The 20,023-nt window shown below is 41.0% G+C and overlaps 3 protein-coding genes across 4 annotated transcripts; 1 reads left to right on the forward strand and 2 right to left on the reverse strand.

Annotated features, from left to right (window-relative positions):
- Positions 1-923: 923 nt before the first annotated feature.
- On the reverse strand, positions 924-6,375 carry lrit3b (leucine-rich repeat, immunoglobulin-like and transmembrane domains 3b). 2 transcript variants are annotated; one of them, XM_061062633.1, is made up of 7 exons: positions 6,075-6,375; positions 5,693-5,971; positions 3,758-4,132; positions 3,589-3,674; positions 1,893-2,186; positions 1,740-1,799; positions 924-1,505 (listed from the first exon to the last, which is right to left on the reverse strand). In XM_061062633.1, exons 2-7 carry the CDS (start codon positions 5,812-5,814, stop codon positions 1,120-1,122), a joined length of 1,323 nt encoding a protein of 440 aa, XP_060918616.1. In that variant the 5' UTR covers positions 5,815-5,971; positions 6,075-6,375; the 3' UTR covers positions 924-1,119. The 2 variants fall into 2 exon arrangements, with proteins under 2 accessions (XP_060918616.1, XP_060918615.1); XM_061062632.1 differs by having other exon boundaries at positions 5,693-6,375.
- Positions 6,376-8,228: 1,853 nt separating this feature from the next.
- Positions 8,229-11,461, forward strand: fam241a (family with sequence similarity 241 member A). The gene is made up of 2 exons (XM_061062638.1): positions 8,229-8,493; positions 10,449-11,461. The coding sequence occupies exons 1-2, from the start codon at positions 8,347-8,349 to the stop codon at positions 10,746-10,748; spliced, it is 447 nt and encodes a 148-aa protein (XP_060918621.1). The 5' UTR covers positions 8,229-8,346; the 3' UTR covers positions 10,749-11,461.
- Positions 11,462-15,477: 4,016 nt separating this feature from the next.
- On the reverse strand, positions 15,478-19,634 carry jkamp (jnk1/mapk8 associated membrane protein). The gene is made up of 7 exons (XM_061062637.1): positions 19,494-19,634; positions 18,471-18,550; positions 17,879-18,033; positions 17,502-17,708; positions 17,213-17,394; positions 16,558-16,634; positions 15,478-16,146 (listed from the first exon to the last, which is right to left on the reverse strand). The coding sequence occupies exons 1-7, from the start codon at positions 19,495-19,497 to the stop codon at positions 15,928-15,930; spliced, it is 924 nt and encodes a 307-aa protein (XP_060918620.1). The 5' UTR covers positions 19,498-19,634; the 3' UTR covers positions 15,478-15,927.
- Between the last annotated feature and the right edge of the window lie 389 nt (positions 19,635-20,023).

A 20,023-nucleotide genomic window follows, 5' to 3' on the forward strand; every position in this document is an offset into this window, starting at 1 on the left:
CCAGATATACTTTTTTTAAGTTTAAGATACATTTGTCAAATCCAGAGACACTATTGTAAGACCCAAAAAAAATAATTAGAGCGCGACTGATTAATCAACCAACCAATAACATCGGCCGATATTAGCATATCCGGTGACTATAGGTATCTGCAAATTTAATCACAGATATGGGCTGATGTTACAAGATTTATTTACCAGATAAATAGCTTTTTATTGGAGTATTATACTAGCAGTTCTCTTTCTGGCTGTCACCAGCAGAGGGCGTTATATGGACTACAACAAGCATTATCACTCTCCAGAGTGTCGAGCAGGTACATGAGCAGTTACTATCCAGTTTAGTGACCATCTTGTTTATATCTATATCTATCTCTACAGATTGAACACAGATCTAAGAAAGATCAGTATCTGATATTCTTTTCTCCCCAATATCGATAATGGTATTGGCTCCAGAAATCCCATATCGGTCACACCGTATTATTAAAGATCCAGAGAAACCCTTCCCAATAAACTTTTGCAAGATCCCTTGAAACTTTTGTAAGATCTGAGGAGCATTGTCAAGACCCAGGGGAAAAAAAAGTCAGATCCAGAGGAACTTTTGGCAAGATCCCCTGATATTCCCATCCTAATGTCCGACTTTACCAAAGCGTACCACTTTGCCTTTGGCCTAGCGATTGAATTCACCTAAATAAAAACTTTTGTCAAGAAATGCAAAAGCATCTCAGGATCTTGCAGAAGTTCTTTGAGATCATCATAAACTCAACGTCCCCTCTGGGGCTCCGAGAAGGGGTGACACTGGGGAAGCATCTCACTGCAGACACTAGGGCGTTGGTTTTCTGTCGTCTGGATCTGAACCACAGGAATCTAAAGGTTTTAAAACATCTATTCAGAACACCACAGATCACATCACAGACGCTACAACCAAATTGTTATGTCAGAAATTTATTTTTATAAACAAGTTTAACTTACAGAATAGCTCATCAACACACTCTGCATTGTTTTCATGCAGAACGTCTGGAACTCTAAATAGTCTTACTTCCTTTACTCTTCAATGCTGAACCCAACGAACGCAGCCAGAGAACTTTCTCTGGGCTCTGAAATAGACTTAATAAATGTCTCTGTCTATTTATTTTCATCTGTTATGTTGATTTTCGGCCTTTTTTCTTTGAGGAACTCTTTGAACACCAGATTAGCAGCAGTCTGGATCTTGTTTGAAGGTGTGACGTTCTGGACTATCTGGTTCTCCTTCTCTGGGGGCCTGCTGGTCGTAGACGCGGTCTGGTTCGGCCTCTTGTATTTTCTTGATAATTTGAGCGGAGTCTTTAGGTACTTCCTCTTCGGGAGACGGGACAGTCGAGTGACTCCGACCACCTTCAGTTTGATGGGGGCTTCAGACAATCCCGCCATGTTCCGCGCCTGGCAGCGATATTCACCCGCGTCCTTGTATGACAATCCGTTCAGGATGATAATCGACCAGCGGACCCCGACCCGAGGAGATTCCTGCATGACTTGAAGATAAAAAGGTGCAATATCTTAGCTCTTAGCGCAATACATCGGGGCAACTCTGAGCAAGAAAGGGACGGAAACTTTTATCTTAATGAGGAGGTGCGTGCAGGGCAATGAAAGAGCAGCCATGAAGGAGAAATATTCTCAATGGTGATATTAAAATGATGTTTTTTACTTTGAGGTGTTTTGCACGTTTAACCAAATTATTTCGAAAGAAATAAAGTAGCACCACTTACAGCTCTCCAGATTCCTGGGTAGCTGGTCAGAGTTCTCAAATAGCTTTTTTCTGCAACAATCTGCAGAGAGAGCCAGATAAAAACATATATACATATATACACATATATTCTTAACATTACCTCATCACCTGAGAGAGACCCTGGATCACTCACCTGTGTAGGTGGAGGTTTTGATCCAGGTCAGGGTGGGTGTCGGGTACCCGGTGGCTTCACAGCGCAGGATGACGTTGCTGCCCAGCGAAGAGATGACTCTGGTGGCTGCAGGCTGAACTGACGGTCTCATACAGCGGGACAGCTCCGTCTGACCCAGCAGCGTCCCTGACTGATCCACAGACCGGCTGCAGACCAAGAGCTGGTCCATCAGGACCAAGGGACTCCCCAGAGACATAGACAGGGACATCACCATGGAGATCTGGCAGTCACACAACCAAGGGTTGTCATGGAGACCTGTGTGCCCAGGACAATTTGAGTGGGTTACGTCATTGTCTTGATTGATGGAAGGTCTGCAAAATCTGTTTAGCTGAATGAATCTAAGCCATATTTTTTTCTTCTAGACAAAGTGAACTGGTGAAGAAACTCAGCAGAGTGAGGCTGCGGCTACTCAAGTGCAGGGCATCCTGTTACGTGACATCATAGCTCCACAAGCAGGCAGGTTGAGCGTTCAGGGTTACAGAAGAGGATAAAGCTATATTAGCGCTGACTTTTTCTCAGAATTCTCTCTGAAGTCGAAGTCTGAGAGAAAAGTCTGAATCAAAAAATACATTTTCAGTGGCCCTCATCCTCTTCCGTATTATTAGAAGCACTGAGTAATTTATTGGTTCAATTTACTTTTTAATCTACAGTGGAGCCACAGTTAAGAGAATACAGTGGTGATATAACAAAAATAAACTTTATGGGGGGGGGAAATAAAAAATGCGGGCTAAGGTCAACATATTTGTTCTATTGAAGGGTAATATCAGAAGAGCATGCAGCAGCCTGTACTAAAATGAAACCTTTACTGAAGTGTCACCTCACAAGATGCTTCACATTCCTCATTTTAGCTCAGGCAGCTTCCTTCTCTTATGCCCTTATCTTTTAAAATAGCATATAGGCTAACCATAGCCAAAAATGTAAGCTATTTCTCATAATATTATGACTTCATTCTTAGATTGTTTTATTTAATGTACCTAATTTTCCAGCATATGAATGCCAGTTGACAACCCGTAAAGTTACCTAGGTCATCTTTTGTTTCTACCCATTTATTTAGTATTATTGTCTGTTCCTGTTTTATTTTGGACTTACCCTTGTCTCTGTGTCTCAGATCCTGCTCCTCATGTTTTCCTGCCTTGAGCCCTGATTGTGTTCACCTGTGTCTCGTTACCTCCTGATTGTCTGTGTATATAATCCGTGTTTCCGCCCTCTTGCTGCCAGTTCATAGTGTGTGGCTTGTGTTGCCTAGTTCCAGCTTTTTTTCCCCCTTCCAGTGAGCCTTAAAGTGTTTTTTGACCTTACCTTCTCCTTTTTGTCTTTTGCCTGCCGTTTCTTGGATTTGTTTGCTCCTCTATATGCTGACCTGGACTGGTTATTTAACTCTGCTTTTATTCAACTCTGCCTTGTGTGAGCCTGCATTGTGGGTCCTTTTATCTGTCTGGTTCTGTTAAGTTGCATGTCCATACAAAACATGGCGAACATTCCTGTTAGCTACTTAGACCAACCAGCATGAATGGTATCAAGTTAAAACCAGAATTCAAGAGTCCAGTTGATAACAAAATGTATGTAGCCTATAGCTGGGAGATACTCACATTTTGTTGAAGCTGCTTTTTATAGCAATAGAATTTGTATATTTTTTCCCCTTATAATCAGACTGTACCTAAGATCCTTCTTTGAACTGGTCCTTCCTGTTGTCCTGGAGGAGGAAGCCAAAGGTCAAGCAGCTCAGCAGGTAACACGGTCAGCCTGAGGGGAGAAGAGAGAGAAGTCTTTTAAATAACCGTACAGCTGTATCTCTCCTGACATCAGCAGGTTGTTTCTGGTCACACCTGTTGCTGGAAAGGTCGAGGAAGGTGATGTTTGAGAGAAACAAAGAAGCTTGAGCAGGGAGGCTGGACAGGCGGTTGTTATGGAGACCCAGAGTCTGGAGGCGGGGCATGTCCCTTAGCCCCTCCCACGGGAATGATGTGAGAAGGTTCCCGTCCAGGCGCAGCTCTCGCAGGGCCTTCAGGTTGACGAAGCTGCTGGGGTGGATGGAGGTGATGGAGTTGTAGTTCAGCCACAGGAAGCGCAGGTCTGACAGGTTGTAGAAGGCTGCCCGGGGCACCCTGGAGATCAGGGTCTTCTCCAGACGCAGTTTTCCCGTGTCAGCGGGGACGTTTACGGGAACAGCTGAGATTCCAGGGTCATTACACCGCACCGACCTGCCGTGTTAAACACAGAGCTGAGAGGTCAGCTTTATGAAAGATGACAAAAATGATGCACAAAGGACCAGAGAGGAAACTGTTTTGAATTTAAGTCCCGATGAAATGGAGATACGGGAAAAAAAAAACAATCACAAGAAAGAAGGCGGGAACCAAAAGTTTGGGTAACCACACCCGTTTTCACATATGCACTCCTGAAAATATCTAGATAACTTCAGGAGGACTGCTCCAGAAAGGAGGTTGCAAAGGTCATCTGTACAGTCTATAGTCATCCACCAATCAAAGGGAATAAAGGCCCCACCCCCTTCCACTTGGTGAAGGTCAGGTAAAAGTCCCAGTGAAACATTTTGCTCTTAGCGTTCACACATGCAGCTCACCCCAAAAATGTCAGGAGTTTTGTTGAGTTAGTGTGAAAGCACTAATATGGAGCCTGACATGTAAAAGTTTCATATTTTTATTTCTAGCATCTTGTTTTGTGAAAAGTGGGTTTACAATGAAAATGTATCAAAAGTGCTAGAAGTTAAATTTAACTATATGTCATTGTGTGGTTTCATTTTAAAATGCAATCATTTTCTTTTTCATTTCATTCATTTTTTTACATACATCGTACTGCGCGTTCTGCCCGCTCGCCTCATAGACTGTAAACATTACGTTCACCTGCCTGGGAGCTGGAGTCTGACGTCATTTTCCTGCGTCGTCCACTTTGCCAATTCGTTTTCGAGTTGGTTTGAATTATGATCACTTTTTAGCACAGCAAGTTTGAAAACGAAAAGTCAAAGACCTTTTTGTTTTCATTTGAATGATGTCATACAATATGCATACATAGAGAGTAAAAGTATAATGCAAACTGGATGACTGAATATTCATTTTAAATATAGGTCAAATAATGCACCTATATTCTGAAAATTAAAACATTAATGCATTTGAATTTTCAAATTAGCTTCGTTTGAATTCTGATCACTAATCGCTTCCATACTCGTGGAGCTTATTAGAACAGTTTGCCTAAAGCATGTTTCCTAAATCTCTGAAGATATAGATATATGTCATTTTATGATTTAACTCAGTAGATCATTTACAGATTGGTAGTTTAAGTCTGTTTTTTATTCAACTATCAAGTTAGTATCTCTAATCAAGAATGATTTACTCTTTTAAAGCAACTTATTCTTAAAAGGTCTTTCGTCAATTAAAAAAATGGAGTCTCCCTTCATCCTCCATGAATATTGTGTTTGTCATTTTATGTTTCGACTTTTCATCTTAAATTAACTTTATGACGTTTGTGTAATAACACTGTCACACTGCCGCACAATATGACTGCCTGTCTCTATGGATGTTATGCACTATTAACCAAAACATGACATTAATACATACATAATCAAATATTTCACATGATCACATCAGCATATATGACATTTGTTACACCAGCACTTCCCTGTTGGTTCTCCAAGAGCTTCACAAATCTATTCATTAAATCTCTTTGTCTATAATTAGCTTTATATGTTGAAATCAGTGGCACACACACACACACACACACAGATGAGATTGAAGTCTGCCTCACTGCACCTGAGCTCTGCGTTCCCTCCGGTCCCGTACGAGCAGGAACACACAGCCGGACAGGAGTGGACCCCCCACAGAGCGGACTGCAGGACCTGGACCTGGACCAGGACCAGGACCAGCAGATACATCCTTCATCAGACAAACCCCCAACCCAGAGAGACCCTCAGTGTTTCCATATTCCCTCTGTGCTCCGGTCGGAGGTTGTGTCCACAGAGCAGAGTGAAACTGAATCCCAGATTAGCTGGGATTACGGCGCTTACAAGCGGCGTGTAATCCCGTGCCTCACTGTCAGGGTAATAAATCACAACATCAGGGCCAGCACACAGCTTTTTGGGTGTCAAGGACGGTTTGACACAACACATCACCCTGTGGAGAATTAAATACTGACCTGCAAGCACCTGACAAACTGTCCAAGACATCAGTGTAGGATTTGTTTACTATTGTCACAGTGTTCTTTATGAATGAAGGCAATTTACTCTAGAGGAAACATAAGAAATCAATACTTTGTAACAATATGAGCAGCACAACATTTTAAAAAACAATCGATGACTTGTAGAATTCCCTTATTGATAATATGATTTATTGGCTACAACGGGATTATCAGCAAAAAGTACCACAAGAAATAGACGGTACATGTTCACTTCTTGTGATTTTCTGTTACTAACTATTTGGACGGGATCAAACACATTTTTTGTCATGATTTGTTCCTGAATGTTGTATGTTTACTGTCTTCCCTGTACCAAAATCAACACAAGGAGGTCACAGAGGAAGGGTGTAGGACTGCCGACAAACTGACACAGAAGGTCAGAAACACAGAGGCCCTTTGCGAAAAGCCACAGTTCAGGATGAAGTGCGGACTTCTCAGTAGGGGGTTTCAGTAGACTGAACCCTCGTGGTCATTCAGTAGGTATTTTTTGGGTCCACCTCAGTAGACTGAACATTTCAGCATGGATACTAACTCACAGGTTGTTGTTTTTTCTCACCTCTAGGAGCATGACATCCTAAACATATCAGATAGAAATCAAAAGACCAATCTTTACTTGGAAACATTAAAATATTGCATTCAAGAAGATCACAACATATCAATAAAGACTTTATAATGAAACAGCAAGTCATAACTGTATATCCAGAATGAAAAAGTTGAGAGATCCATTTAAATAAATGACATCATACCAATACATTTGTTTCAATTTATTTCAGATAAACAGGAGTTACATGTGCCCATAAGGAAGGACCCCCCGCAGGGAGTTAATCCAGCTCAGAGACAGATTTTGTTTGTTTGTCCGTTTGTTAGTTAGTGGGGCGTTAGAGATTTTCCTCAAGTCCGGGAGAAGAGCATGTTGGCTCGTCAATTGTTAATAAGTCCTTTAACTGGAGCTCCTTTGGCTTTTTTTTTTGCTTCTTTATACCTATATTTGTTCATGGATCCAGCCCCTGGATAGGGATGTGCTTGTCTTTTTGGATCTTTCATTTTGCATCTGCTTGGATCCCTCAACATGAAGAAAGAAATAAGTACTTTTTTTTATTGAACATTTAACCCAGTGGTTCCCGACCTTTTTGGCTCATGACCCCACTTTGACATCACAAAGCTCTAGAGACCCCAGACATCTAAAACATGTACAGCTTTTAGCTGAAATGTATTTGTTTTCAATCATGTAAGAGCTGTTCTACTGTGTTGAAAGTAATTTTCAATTGATCAATAAATTCGACTCCATAACATAACAGGCGACTCCATTTGAATTCTATGTGACCACATGGGGTCGAGACCCAAATCATGATCCTTCTTCCAGGTAGTGATGATTTGGGTAAAAACACTATAACATGTACTTTAACATGAGACACGATCAGTGCTCTTCTGAAAGAACTTGGTGACAGAACACCCTGAAGTTAAACTTTGAGGAAGCCACAGACGGAAACAAATGAAGCCATTTATCAAAGTCTGTCCTCTGTCTTACAGGTCAGACCAGACAAACTGCCACAGATGTCAGCTACACCTGTTTACATATGCTAATGAAATACCTGTGTGAACAAAGAATGCAAGAAAAGTTTTTACACCTAAGATGCAAACTACAAATCAATGCAAAATGTTTTAACATAGTGACAGAAATAGTCCTATATTGGATACGTGTCTGAAATAAAGAAGTAAAGCACAAACAAACAGGTACCTAGTATCTGAAAAAGTATTTTAAAAAAGGGTACAGGATGCATGCCACTCTTTACTTACTTCTCCTCCCGGAAAAGCACATACCCTCGGGAGTAGAGTTTTAAATAAACATTGCTTCCTGGTACTTTGCAAGCTCTGTTTCCACCTTATTCCCAGACTTCTTCACAATCTATTCGACATGTAAACGTTTTATTGAACTAAGTGTATAGAATGATTACTCTATGAAATATATATGACTGATTTTTCAGAAATTACAACTTTAAAAAAACATTATTTATACAGTCTAAAAAAAGAAGAAAGTAGGAGTACTGTAATTCCATTATGAGCCTGTAGGTGGTCGATGCTGCTCTGCTATTGGATGATGTCGCTGATGTGTCGTGAACGCGCGGCGCGCCTCCAGGGCGGTCCTTGATACCGAGCTATCACAATCTGAACTCTCATGTTTTGATTTTTGAAAGTTACTGTCAGCGGACTGCAGCTGACTGCAAAAAGAAAAATGTCCGCAGCGAAGCAGCACTCAAACGAACAGTGTGTTTACCGTCGACGGGACTTTGAAGAGCAGCCGGTGGAGGAGCAGCGAAGATGGCACACTCCTCAACCTGTCCACGGAGCAGGACTACACCAGCAGCAGCAGACACACCGGGTAAAGCGAAAGTACCCTAACATGCTAGCTGTTAGCTTGTTTATTATTACATGTAAATGCTGATCATCGGGCGCCGATAGCTGATTGTCATGGCAACACCGTCTCGGAGCTAACGATAAGCTCAGAAAGCTGCTCGTCAGTTTAACACGACGTCACCTGCATAACCATTCGCGCTTTAGCCAAACCCCATTCAAAAATCTATCACTTTAAGATCATTTTTCAAAAAAGGCAAGCTATATATTTCTGCTAGAACTTCCTTTGTATGTATTCATAATTAACAAGTTCAAGTTAACAATTCGGCGTATATAAGAGACTTTAAGCTTCATGTCTTTGTTCTGTTTTACACATTATTATAATCAAGCTCAAGTTAACAGACAGGTGAATATGAGACTATTTCATCTTCATGTTTTTTTTTACAAGCGTAAAACTTCACATTAAACCACCCCGAAGTCTAAGTCATCATACCATATGTTCCTCTATGTGAGTGTTCCTGAGTGTTCCTGAGTGTGTGTGTGTGTGTGTGTGTGTGTGTGAGGGAGAGCAATACAACTTTAAATGAGACGTTTATTTAAGGTAGTATGGAGGCCTTTTCGCTTCACGGGTCAAAGGTCTTAAAGGTGCACTACAGAGTGTTGGTGGAGACATATGAAAGTTGGAGAAGTGTACAGATTATGTGCTATATGTCCATAACTCTATACAAATACAGTTCTCAGAGGAAAATGTAGTCCCTGTAACACTGTTTGAAGATAAAATGCTATAAGAGAAGTTATGGTGGGGGGCCGCAACAGTGAAATTGTAACTCTCCTGGTAGCTTTTTAGCTCTAAATAGGGTTCCAGGGATCCATTTTTTCTTTGAGTAAAGTTTAGTTTAGTTCAGAAAATATAGCATAGAATTGTTTCACTTCAATAACTTTCAAATGTCACTACCAAATCTACATAGTGCACCTTTAAGTTGCTGAGAATGTCTCCTGAAGACACCCCTCACCCCACCTACAGTACACCTTCACATTGCAACCTGAGAAATTACCTCAGACTAACAAGTTGAAACACGTTTACTTTGACAGGATGGTTTGGTTTAAATATTTTGCCTCTGAAAATGTTCTTAATCCTACTGGAATGAACGTCACTAGTTTGAAAGTGGCATACATCTCAATAGAGGGTCTTAGCCCGTGGTTCAATGCTAAATGCTAAATGTTAAAGATTTGTTCCCCTGAGGATGAGGATTTCACAATAAATCCGTCTCAGATTTCTGATTTAATCTCTTCAGCAGGTGTTTAAACTAACATTGGAAACATGATAGGGTGTGTCTCACTGGGCCCCTTTCATTCAGTAAGGAAGTGAATCACAATACAATGAATGGGATTGAGGCCAATAACATTTCATGGTATCAGGAAAATGAAATAATAAACTATGCAGCTGTATTTAACAATGCCATCAACATTTCACTGTGGCTGCAAAAGGTTAAAAAGTGGCTTCACCTAAGCACACCCATTTCACCCACCGTTTTTAAAATGCTAGAAAAACAGGAAATGCACAAAAATGGCTAATGGTGTAGGAGTAGATTAGAGGCTGTTAAAAATGTTTCTGTCAGTTAATGAGCCGGCTCTCCTCGCTCTACTACCAGGATGTAAACAAGCTCAGCGATGGATTGCAACTTGTAGGAGCAGCGCTGTCTGGCAGTGTCTAGAAAATGGAGATAAAAGTTGTGTGTAGGCTGTTTATGGTGCATATCGACGTGGGCGATGCTTAATCACATTCAGCATGGTCGTGTGGATGTTGAGCTGTGAGGAGGATTGTAGGCTGTGGGTGCTGGCGCTGCTATCGTTAGCCACACTCAGCAAACCAAATTACGGGGAACATCTCCAGTCAAGAGCACTTAACTCCTCTTGCTTGTTGATAATAAGAAATTAAGTTTTTGTTGTGTGTGTAACCTGGCTTAAACTTTCTAACCACAGGTTGATGGCAGCCGGACCCGACCTGGACCCCATAATGACCCCAGCTCCAGATGGCCCCTCGTGGACGACCCGACCACCAGACAGCCTCAGCTGGACGACTGCGAGCGGATGGGGACTCTGTTCGGGATGCTCAACAAGTACCTGCGAGGACTCGGCTTCAGCCAGATGTACTTTGGGGACAAGATAGTGGAGCCTGTGGTGATCATCTTCTTCTGGCTGCTGCTCTGGTTCCTGGGGATCCAGGCCCTGGGGCTGGTGGGAACTCTGTGCATCATCATCATCTACATTCAAAAGGAATGACGATCAGAGTGGAGGCTGCTGTTTTTTACGGTCCATGCTTGCACATGCTGATGGCTATTTGGACAGGGATCTACAAAGGTTCTGTGCTTTTAGATGAAGAGGGTCTGCAGGACTCTGAAGTGATGGTGGTGCAGCAGGCTTCTGGGCATGTTTTGAAGCATGTTCAGACAGAATAAATCCAGAGCTGGGTCCTTTCTTCAGGGCTTTCTGGGCCGGATCTTTGCCGCAGAAACAAGAGTGATTCAGTCCTGTTGCCTGCGCTCGAGTGGCCCTGTGATTTTTCCAGGATCAGGAAACACCGATGGATTAAAAGAAATCTGCCCAAACGTTTTAATGTAAAGTTTTTTGTTTTTAATTTATGTTCTGATAGTTTTGGATACCACGTGATCTTAAGTGAGGAGAGGAATTGAAAACAAAAAAATTACCCAATATTTGGTGCCTAGTACTTCTATTTTTGTTGCCGCGGTATCGAAAACAGCGTCGATATCGTTTGATTTGTACTAGAATCATGTCAAAGTTAAAAAATCTGGTGTCAGGCCAACTCTATCTTTAATTATAAACGAGCAACATTGCTTTACATTGAATCCATTCCCTACATTTTTATTATTTAATGATTTGAATTGTTAACATTTGACTCTGCATAACAAGACAAAAAGTGCTTCACATAATTTGGGATTAAATCAAAACCGATGTAAAGGTCCTCTAAAGACTCATGTTGATGATGTCGTGTTTTGGATGAGCTGATTTAGAGGAACAGAAAGGGGCATTTCAGGAAATGGTTTTGTTTCTGTTTGCATCAGGGCGTCAGAGTGAAAGTAGCACTCTTTCTCACACACTGACATGCAGAATGTGGAGGTGTTGTGTAAGTGCGGCGCTTATGTGACTCCAACGATCAGTCAGGAGAAGAGTGTGACTGTACAGCGGACACAGTACATGTTATGTGCATGTGAAACTTGCTGCATTATGTAATATATATATAAACAATGGGGGGTGAACAATATATCAATGCTTATTTGGGAATTTTTTGAGCTTATCCTTGCATCCAGTTATGTCACTACTTAAAGAAAGTGTGGAGAGAGATGCCACCGGGTTCTTCTGATCGGGGTTTGTTCTACATAGAGATGTTCTGATACCTTTTTTTTTTTTTTCTGTCGCTGATTGCGATACCTGAATTTGCTCTAGCTAATACCAAGTCCTGCTCGAATACAGCGAGAGACATTTAAAGAAAAGCTGTGAACTGGATGCTACGTAATGTCGACTGTTTCCAAAGCTATATGATGTGTCTTTATACCTCCTCCTGGCGAACTCAACTGAAGCCAAACTACTCTGCAAGGGCCGCTGATATGATGTACATTTGGAGTCAAAGTGCACAGTAGAGATTGGCTGGTGGAGCCTCAATATCGACGTCCCCTTCCAAAATGCGCATGAGCATGATTCACACCATGAATTGATACTCAGTAGGATGCTGCAAAGGATGGTGAAGGGATGACCCTTGCTACTCTGTCTCTAATTGGCTAGCATGCTCACTTACTAAATATGCAAGAGGAATCTGATGTCACTGTTAGTAACAGAGGCTGTTTCTTCTCCGCTGGATAGGACACAAAAAATAATTTGAGGAAAAAAAATAAGAGTATATCCACTTCTTCAGGCAACACCGCTCCTGTTCCTCCTCTACTCTGACAATCTGGCTCACACAGCGCAACAGGAGCCTCATTTGTCAACAGAGCTGTCAATCAAGTCGTTATACCGCTCTTTATAGCATAGAGTCACTAATTAAATCTAAACTGCTCAGTATGTTAAGAATCCATGTTTTAGAAAACATTGACATAGCTCTTGTGTCTTCTTAAGAGACTTGGAGGAACACTGATTTTTGACATGAAGCTGCTTTTTTTCTGTTTTTATTAGAGCCCGACCGATTAATCGGCCATTCGATAATATCAGCCGATTTGAGCATATCAAGTAACAATCTGTATCAGCTAATTTTATGGCAGATATGTGTCGCAATGAATTCACCAGTCAAAAATGTTTTTATTTGAGTTTAAATGTATTACACTAGCAGTTCTCTTTCATCAGCAGAGGGCGCTATATGGATTACAAAAAGCATCATCACTGCAGAGTGTCAAGCGGTGACTCACGTACATGTGCAGTTACTTTCCAATCGAGTGACCATCTTGTCTTTATTAAATATCTTTTCCACAACTGTTTGATAACTGAAGTTGAGGGATCAGCGCAATAAATGTCTATTTCTCTCTCTCGCTCTTCAGATCGAACATAGATCTAAGCTTATAAATTTATCGGCTGAAATATCGTGATCAGACTTTTTTCCCCTCAATATCGGTATCTGTATCGGCCCATAAATCCCGTATCGGTCGAGCCCTGGTTTTTATAGGTGACCTGGGTATTTCTGATTTTACTGGAAGGAAAAGAAAGGGACAAATTGTGACAGTTTTATTACAGACTTTGTGTTTCACAGTTGACTTCCTATCTTTCACCGAGTCTTCCAGTCTGTCTCTGCTGCAGAGTGACAGCAGTCACATGACCTGAGAGGATATCACTAGTCACACATTGAACCTTCACACACCTACACTGGAGTGGTTTTGGCTGAGTTGGATTTTTTGTTTATCATTCATGTATGAAGCTGTTTAGATGAAATAATCATATCATGTTTGAGTAGATATTTGGTTTTAGGGGGTTAGGGTTGTTCTTCAGTGTGTGTTTTCATATATCCTGCACACTATGTTCTTCACCTGTCAGACTTTTTTGATTGACTGTAACAAACACAAAATGCCTCTTTGACACATCATCACATGTGACTGTCATCCAAGTACATATCCTCTAAGGGGTTAATAAAATCTCAAAGCCTCCCCGGTCTCTGCTGTTTTTATTCTGAAGATAATGACATTTCAAACATGCCTGCTTGTGCAGCCTCTTTCGTGTGAGCTGTTCATGTTTTATGATTTGAGAGTGATGTGTTATTTTTTGTTTATTTAACAGGGACCTGTGCATAGATCACTCACTTCATGTAAAAGTTGAGGGACAGTTGCAATCAGATGGCTACTTTGCAACCCCTGGCTCGGCTTTAGAGGATTAAAGCAGACGTATTAGACTTAAAGAAATACAGACCTAGTGATACTATAATGCAAATAAAGACGATTTGATAGTTGATGGGGGATCATTTCTCAGGGTGATGGAAGAGACTCAGTAGGTGCATGTTTAAGAGATTTATGGAGGTGACTCATAAATACTTGTCATTGGAGCTCATGCAGACAGGACATACAGAAGATCGAACAATAAATACAAAAGAACATGTAGACTCCAGTCACACTGACATTATCCAGACAGATTCTCTGAAGTCTAAATACGGCTCACTGTTGTTAAACATTAAGTTGAATCTCCCAGAACACAATAACAATCATATTTACAAGTATACATATCATTTACAGTCATGTACATTTATGGGAAATAATCAGCCTCAGCTAAAAAAAAAAATAGCCTCAGCTCAAAAAACCGTCTGAAGGTAAGCGGCTCAGTCCAGGACCAAACAGCATCACATCTGGTGCTTCAGGGAATTTTAGCACATTGTTTTAGTCTGAACAGCAGGGACAAGATTTACAGGTGAAGGTATTTAAACCAAGAGTGTGTCTACTAAGGTCTCAAAGATTTGATACTTGTCAATATCTTTTAAAAGGATCCAGTATTTGAATGTTTAATGATCAATAGTATCATAAAGGACAGAGGCTTCAAAAAACGACATCTATTTTACAAAGTCGTCGTGTAGGTGAAGAAAGAATCCATCAAAACGTGCAAGAATATTCCTGCACACAGTCTTAAAAGCACAAATATATTGGCAAAGTTTCTGCAATCTATGAATATGATATGATATCACTAAATTAACTAAATATTTGGTGTCTAAGACTTTGCTATTTATGTTGCCATGGCAACAAAACAGGTATTGATATCTCTAAATGTTTTACTGGTATCATATTGAAGTTTACATTTCTGGTAGGACTATAAAGTATATCTTCTTCTTCCATCATTTTTGCACAAAGCAAAAGTTAAAAAAGTTTATCAAATATTAAAAACTTGGATGCTGCATGCAAGCTTTGAACTTGATTAAGAAACTGAACTGCAAGCCATATAATGTTTCTTTTACTCTTGATGGCTAGAGAAACTCAGTCAGTTGTGTCTGTGAAGACTTGTTCTGAGAACCGCAGGGCGGCCAGTTCAAGTCCAGCTCCATCAGTCTGTTAGCAGACTGAAACCTGCCGCTCCTAAACCCACAGCTGCATAAAGAGCTGACTTTGTTCCAGCTCCATCGTTCTGAAATCTTTCCTTAATGCCTTACTCAAGTCGATAAGTCTCCCAGGTGTGTGTGTGTGTGTGTGTGTGTGTGTGTGTGTAATAAAAAATGAGGAATAATAACAAGGTTTATAAGTTCCATTCCCCAAAGGAGGATGAGATGTGGCAGCCGTGTGTTTCACTTTGTGAGTCTCTTCTTCACAATCATCCAGCAGAACTTTTACTTCAGTATATTTACAGTATTTACAAGAACACGTACATGCTCAAAGTAGAAAAGAAAAACCCTCCATACTCTGTCTAATGATGTCAATAAATATAAAGGCAGACAGGGGAACATGAGAAAGAACATTTAGGATTTGTAGAAGATGTTTCACTGATTGCTTCTGATTAATGTTTAGGATTTGAGACTGTTGGTCCCCTTCACAAGTCCTTTATAAACATTAGTTTTGACTCTATGGGTTACCTGTTGTTGGTGTTTGTCATTATTTTTATGGACAATAGGAGCATGGAATAGAAGCAGTAGTTACTCGCATGGTAGCATGAAATGTTGTAAACAGTTATGTAAGCGGTGTGCGACTTGTTTTTTTAAGTGTTAAAGTGAGATTAAGTCACGTGAGATGTGAACTGAGCTGCAGCAGTGTGCAGATCCTCTCCAACAACAACTGGTCAGAGAGATGAAGACACATGTTTTCAGATGGTATGGCTCGTTCAGGTTGAAAGAAAAATGGCTGAAAATGGGCAAAAATTCTCTCAAACTTAACGAGACGGTTTGATCTCATTAACCATGAGACTCCCCCCCTCAGTAACACAGCAGGAGGTCCACTGAAGGCTCGGTTACTTGTCGAGTTTTACTTAACATTGCCGGTCAGATCAGAGGAGCTCAGTGTCCGTTGCCGCCCTCGGACAGGATCCGGCTCGGCTCGGTGAACTTCGCCGTGGCGATGTAGAAGAGGGCGGGGCCGGGCACCAGAGCCAACAGCGGCAGGTCCTGCTCCAGCTTGTCCAGCCGAGAGATGGAGATGATGCCGTACGCGTGGAGCAGCCAGTGGCTGAACAGGACGACCAGACGCTTCTTCTTAGCGACCAGATGTTTAAAGGACTGTGGGGGTTTGAAGACGAGCACAGAGACGTGAACAGGTTAGCTTCACATGAACACAAACAAGATGCTCAGTCGTTCTAAAATTATTCTGAAACACATTTTGTGATGCCAGTGATGCAGAAATAATCTCATAAAAACGTCATATTAAAGCATTTCCCTGACTTTCCTTTCCTTTTTTTAACGACCAGGCGGAGCGCTGAGCTCTCACGTGTGGTGAAAATATCAGCTATCAGTTTCTCAATCACACATGTTTGGGTTGTATTGTGTTTACATTTAAATCGAAGTTGATTTAAACTGGTAAAAGTACAACGTAGAGTCGTTATGATTAAAAGTGAGAAGGAGGAAACACAGATCTCTGGACTTAATCTGATACATGATACAAACAGTGAAGAGTGCAGCGAGGGTGCTCACCTGAATCTCAGAGGCCGACATGTACACAGCCAGAGTGACCAGAGACAGGACCAGAATGATGTATGGAAACGCGTAATCTGAAACACACACACACACATACACACACACACACACACTGTCAGTGACAGCTGCTGCACAGGTCGACCTGCACAGTTTACCTTCTTTATCAGAGCTCTGAATGGCAGTTCTGCACCTTGTGAATGAATCTAACTGAGAACTAACTTTCTTTTATTCTGACTGTGTGAATATTCATTTTTCAGCATTAATTATTCAGTTCATTTTTCAGAAATAGAGCGTTACTATACACCTGCCAAGAGAAGACAGAAGGTGGGTTAACATGCAGCATTTGTTTTTGCACAGTAAAGTGCTAGCTGGGCGCTCAGCAGCTCTTGAATGAAGCGTTTGTGTGTTGAGAATTAAAGCGCTGCAAGTCCTTCCTGTCTCTCTGGAATTTAAGGCTTATAAATGTCCATCTTTTAGAAATGATATGTGGGTTGAGATCGATTATTCAGGTCTAAGGAGATCACATGAAACTAAGAGATTCACATGTTCACTGATTGATTTCTTAATTGAAAGATCAATTTTCAATCAACAGACCGTCTTTCCAAACTGTAACAACATGATATATACTGGACTGGTTCTCTTTGATACTCACAGAGCAGACCTCCTCCCACCGCCTGCAGCACTGTGAGGATGGGGAAGAAGTACAGAGCAGCGTAGATGCTCTTGAAGCGATCAGATTTTCCCAAACCGCACGCGATCTTCTTCACCAGCAGAGGGCGCAGCAGCATCATCAGCACCAAGCAGAACGCGTAGTAGATCAAGACGATGGTGTAGCTGAAGAAGAGAGAGACAAGATGATTAACTGCACTGCCAGGGCTCCATTTTTCACAATGATCAGTTTCATTATTCATCTTCAAATGTAGACCCCTTTCTGCACTCACAGTGGGTAGACGGCCTCCTGTGTGCAGTGTAACGTGTTGACGTAGTCCGGACTGGGGTTGTACAGCATTGTGTACCAGTCTGACAGCATAAGGACTCGACAGGAACGAATACTGAGCATTCCCACCGGCTCTATGACCAGCAGGGTGACCACCGCCGACACGCTGCACTCCAACATGGCTGTGAAGTGCTGCAGCAGAGCGCTAGAGCTAAACGCCACAACAACAAACAGAATGCTGAATATTAAAGGCCGTGAAAGAACAAAAGACCACAGAGCAACACATTTAAAATGAAAAATGAGCGCCAACATAATCGTTGCCATGAAAAAAAGCAGCCTTTGCAATTCATTTGGAATTGACCGGTGAGTGTGTTTGCACACCTCTTCTTCCCGGAGTACCACTCGATGAAGAACCAGTGCAGCACGAGAGGCAGCATGGCCATGAAGCCCAGGTAGAGCCAGTCGTAGGGCTCAGGGGCCTCCGTGCAGCGTTCACACACCTTCAGCGAGCTTGCACGCTCTCCTCGAGGACAAACCTGACAGGACAGAAACAAATGACCAGGATGAGAAAATACATCATAATAATAATAATAATAATAATAATAATAATAAATGTTATTTATAAGCGGTTTCAAAAACTCAAAGACACTGTACAATAGTTAAAAACAGAAAAAACAGCACAGTAAGGACAGACTAATAGACATTGCAACATTACACACAAATCATAAAGATAACAACAATAAAGGTAAACTACATATAATCTAAACTAAAATTAAATTCATACAATTTTAATGCATTTTACTGTGATAGCATTGATTACAATTACAGATGTCAATTCATCTTGGCTTTCTATTTAGCATTTTTCAACATTCATCCAGATGCCTTTTTTGTTGTTGTTGCAAAGGATGAATAATGTCTGTAATGCAGTTTCATCTGTTCATCACATGTTGAGATCCTACAGCTCAGTACTTACTCCACAGTCTCCCTCCACTGATCCGTTGACCATGATCCTCCCACAGTACAGGCCTGGACACCGTGAACTCATGGCCACAGCTGCAGTAACACACAAACACCTTATGATGCACCGATCACTGGAACAACAGTCCACTTTCTTTACGGTACTTATACTGATACAAAACTAAACAAACCAACGTTGTCCAAGTAACCAAGGTGCTTTAGTTTCTCACACGCTCTAATGCAGTAGTTTGCATTCTGATTTTTTTTTTTAGGGGGTGGGGAGAACTAATATATAACGTGATGGGATGTCATTTTTAAGCACTTGTCCTCCATCTTTTCAAACACTCTTGTTTTAGAAGCACTTAAATGGTTGCAGTAATGTTGACCTGTCAGGATCAATGCTTTCTGCAGCAATGTGTTGACAGAAAAACATTAAAGTCATGACAGGTCTCGGTGTATTGCTTGGTCAGTCATAAGATGTGCTCTATTTAATTTTGCACTGGATAGCAATTTTAAACTGAAGTCTTTCTGGTGTTACGACATAAAGAGAGACCGTGTTATTTTGCGACTTCCTGGTCGTTTGGGTCCGTGATTGTCGTAAACTTAACAGTCCTCGCAAATGCCCATTTGTTTAGTTTTTCATTATTACTTAAGATTATTATCATCAAGGTCTGCAAGTGATGAAGCCACGACAACCACACAGCTGCTTTCGACAGGAAGTCTTCAGATAACACGGTCACCGGGTCCACCGATACACCGACAGAAGCGTAACGTTTCGATAGTTTTAGCGAAAGACCGACAAAAAAGTACCTACTCACTGAAAAACATACATTTAATGTTCTCTATTTAAATCTATATGACAGTAGAAGTTGTTTATTTGAACTAAGGAGACGTTTCAGAATGAACAGATTTTCACTGTTAGCTAACATCACGTCAGCTAATTCAAGCAAACATCAAATAAAAATGTGTTTCGGTAATTCAACCATATTAACGAGATGTATGTCATCAGATGTTAAATAAATACAAGGGGTCTGCTTACCCATTGTGCATCAAATGTTGATCAAAATCAATCCCACTCCCTTCACTGCTATATTTTCATTTCGGACCGAAACAGGATACGGACGAAAAATACTGTAACACAGACCGGAAGTTCGTGGTCTTCTTCTTCTCCTAAATTATTACTTTTTTGTTTTGTTTTTTAATCCGTCTTTATTGACAAATTTAAAACATACAAAAATGTTTATACGAACTCTTATAGAGGATTAACATAAAACAGCAAAATACACAGGAACATTCTCCTACAATGTCTACTAAAGCGGTTGTCACACTTAATCGTTGCTCATTATCGCCGCCACCTGGCAAGAAGAAGAATCGTAGAATCGGATTTATTGGCCGGATATTTGCACAAATTAAAATAAATTTGGCTACATTTGGCTTCATATTTGTCCACATGTACATGCACATAAGTGACGACCTATAATAAAGACCACAAAGGGTAACAAAGGCCTACCAATAAACATTAAACAACTGTATTCAGTCTACAGTCTATTACATTTAAACATATTTAAA

Source organism: Labrus mixtus, chromosome 18 (genome assembly GCF_963584025.1).
Source record: "Labrus mixtus chromosome 18, fLabMix1.1, whole genome shotgun sequence".
Taxonomy (NCBI): domain Eukaryota; kingdom Metazoa; phylum Chordata; class Actinopteri; order Labriformes; family Labridae; genus Labrus; species Labrus mixtus.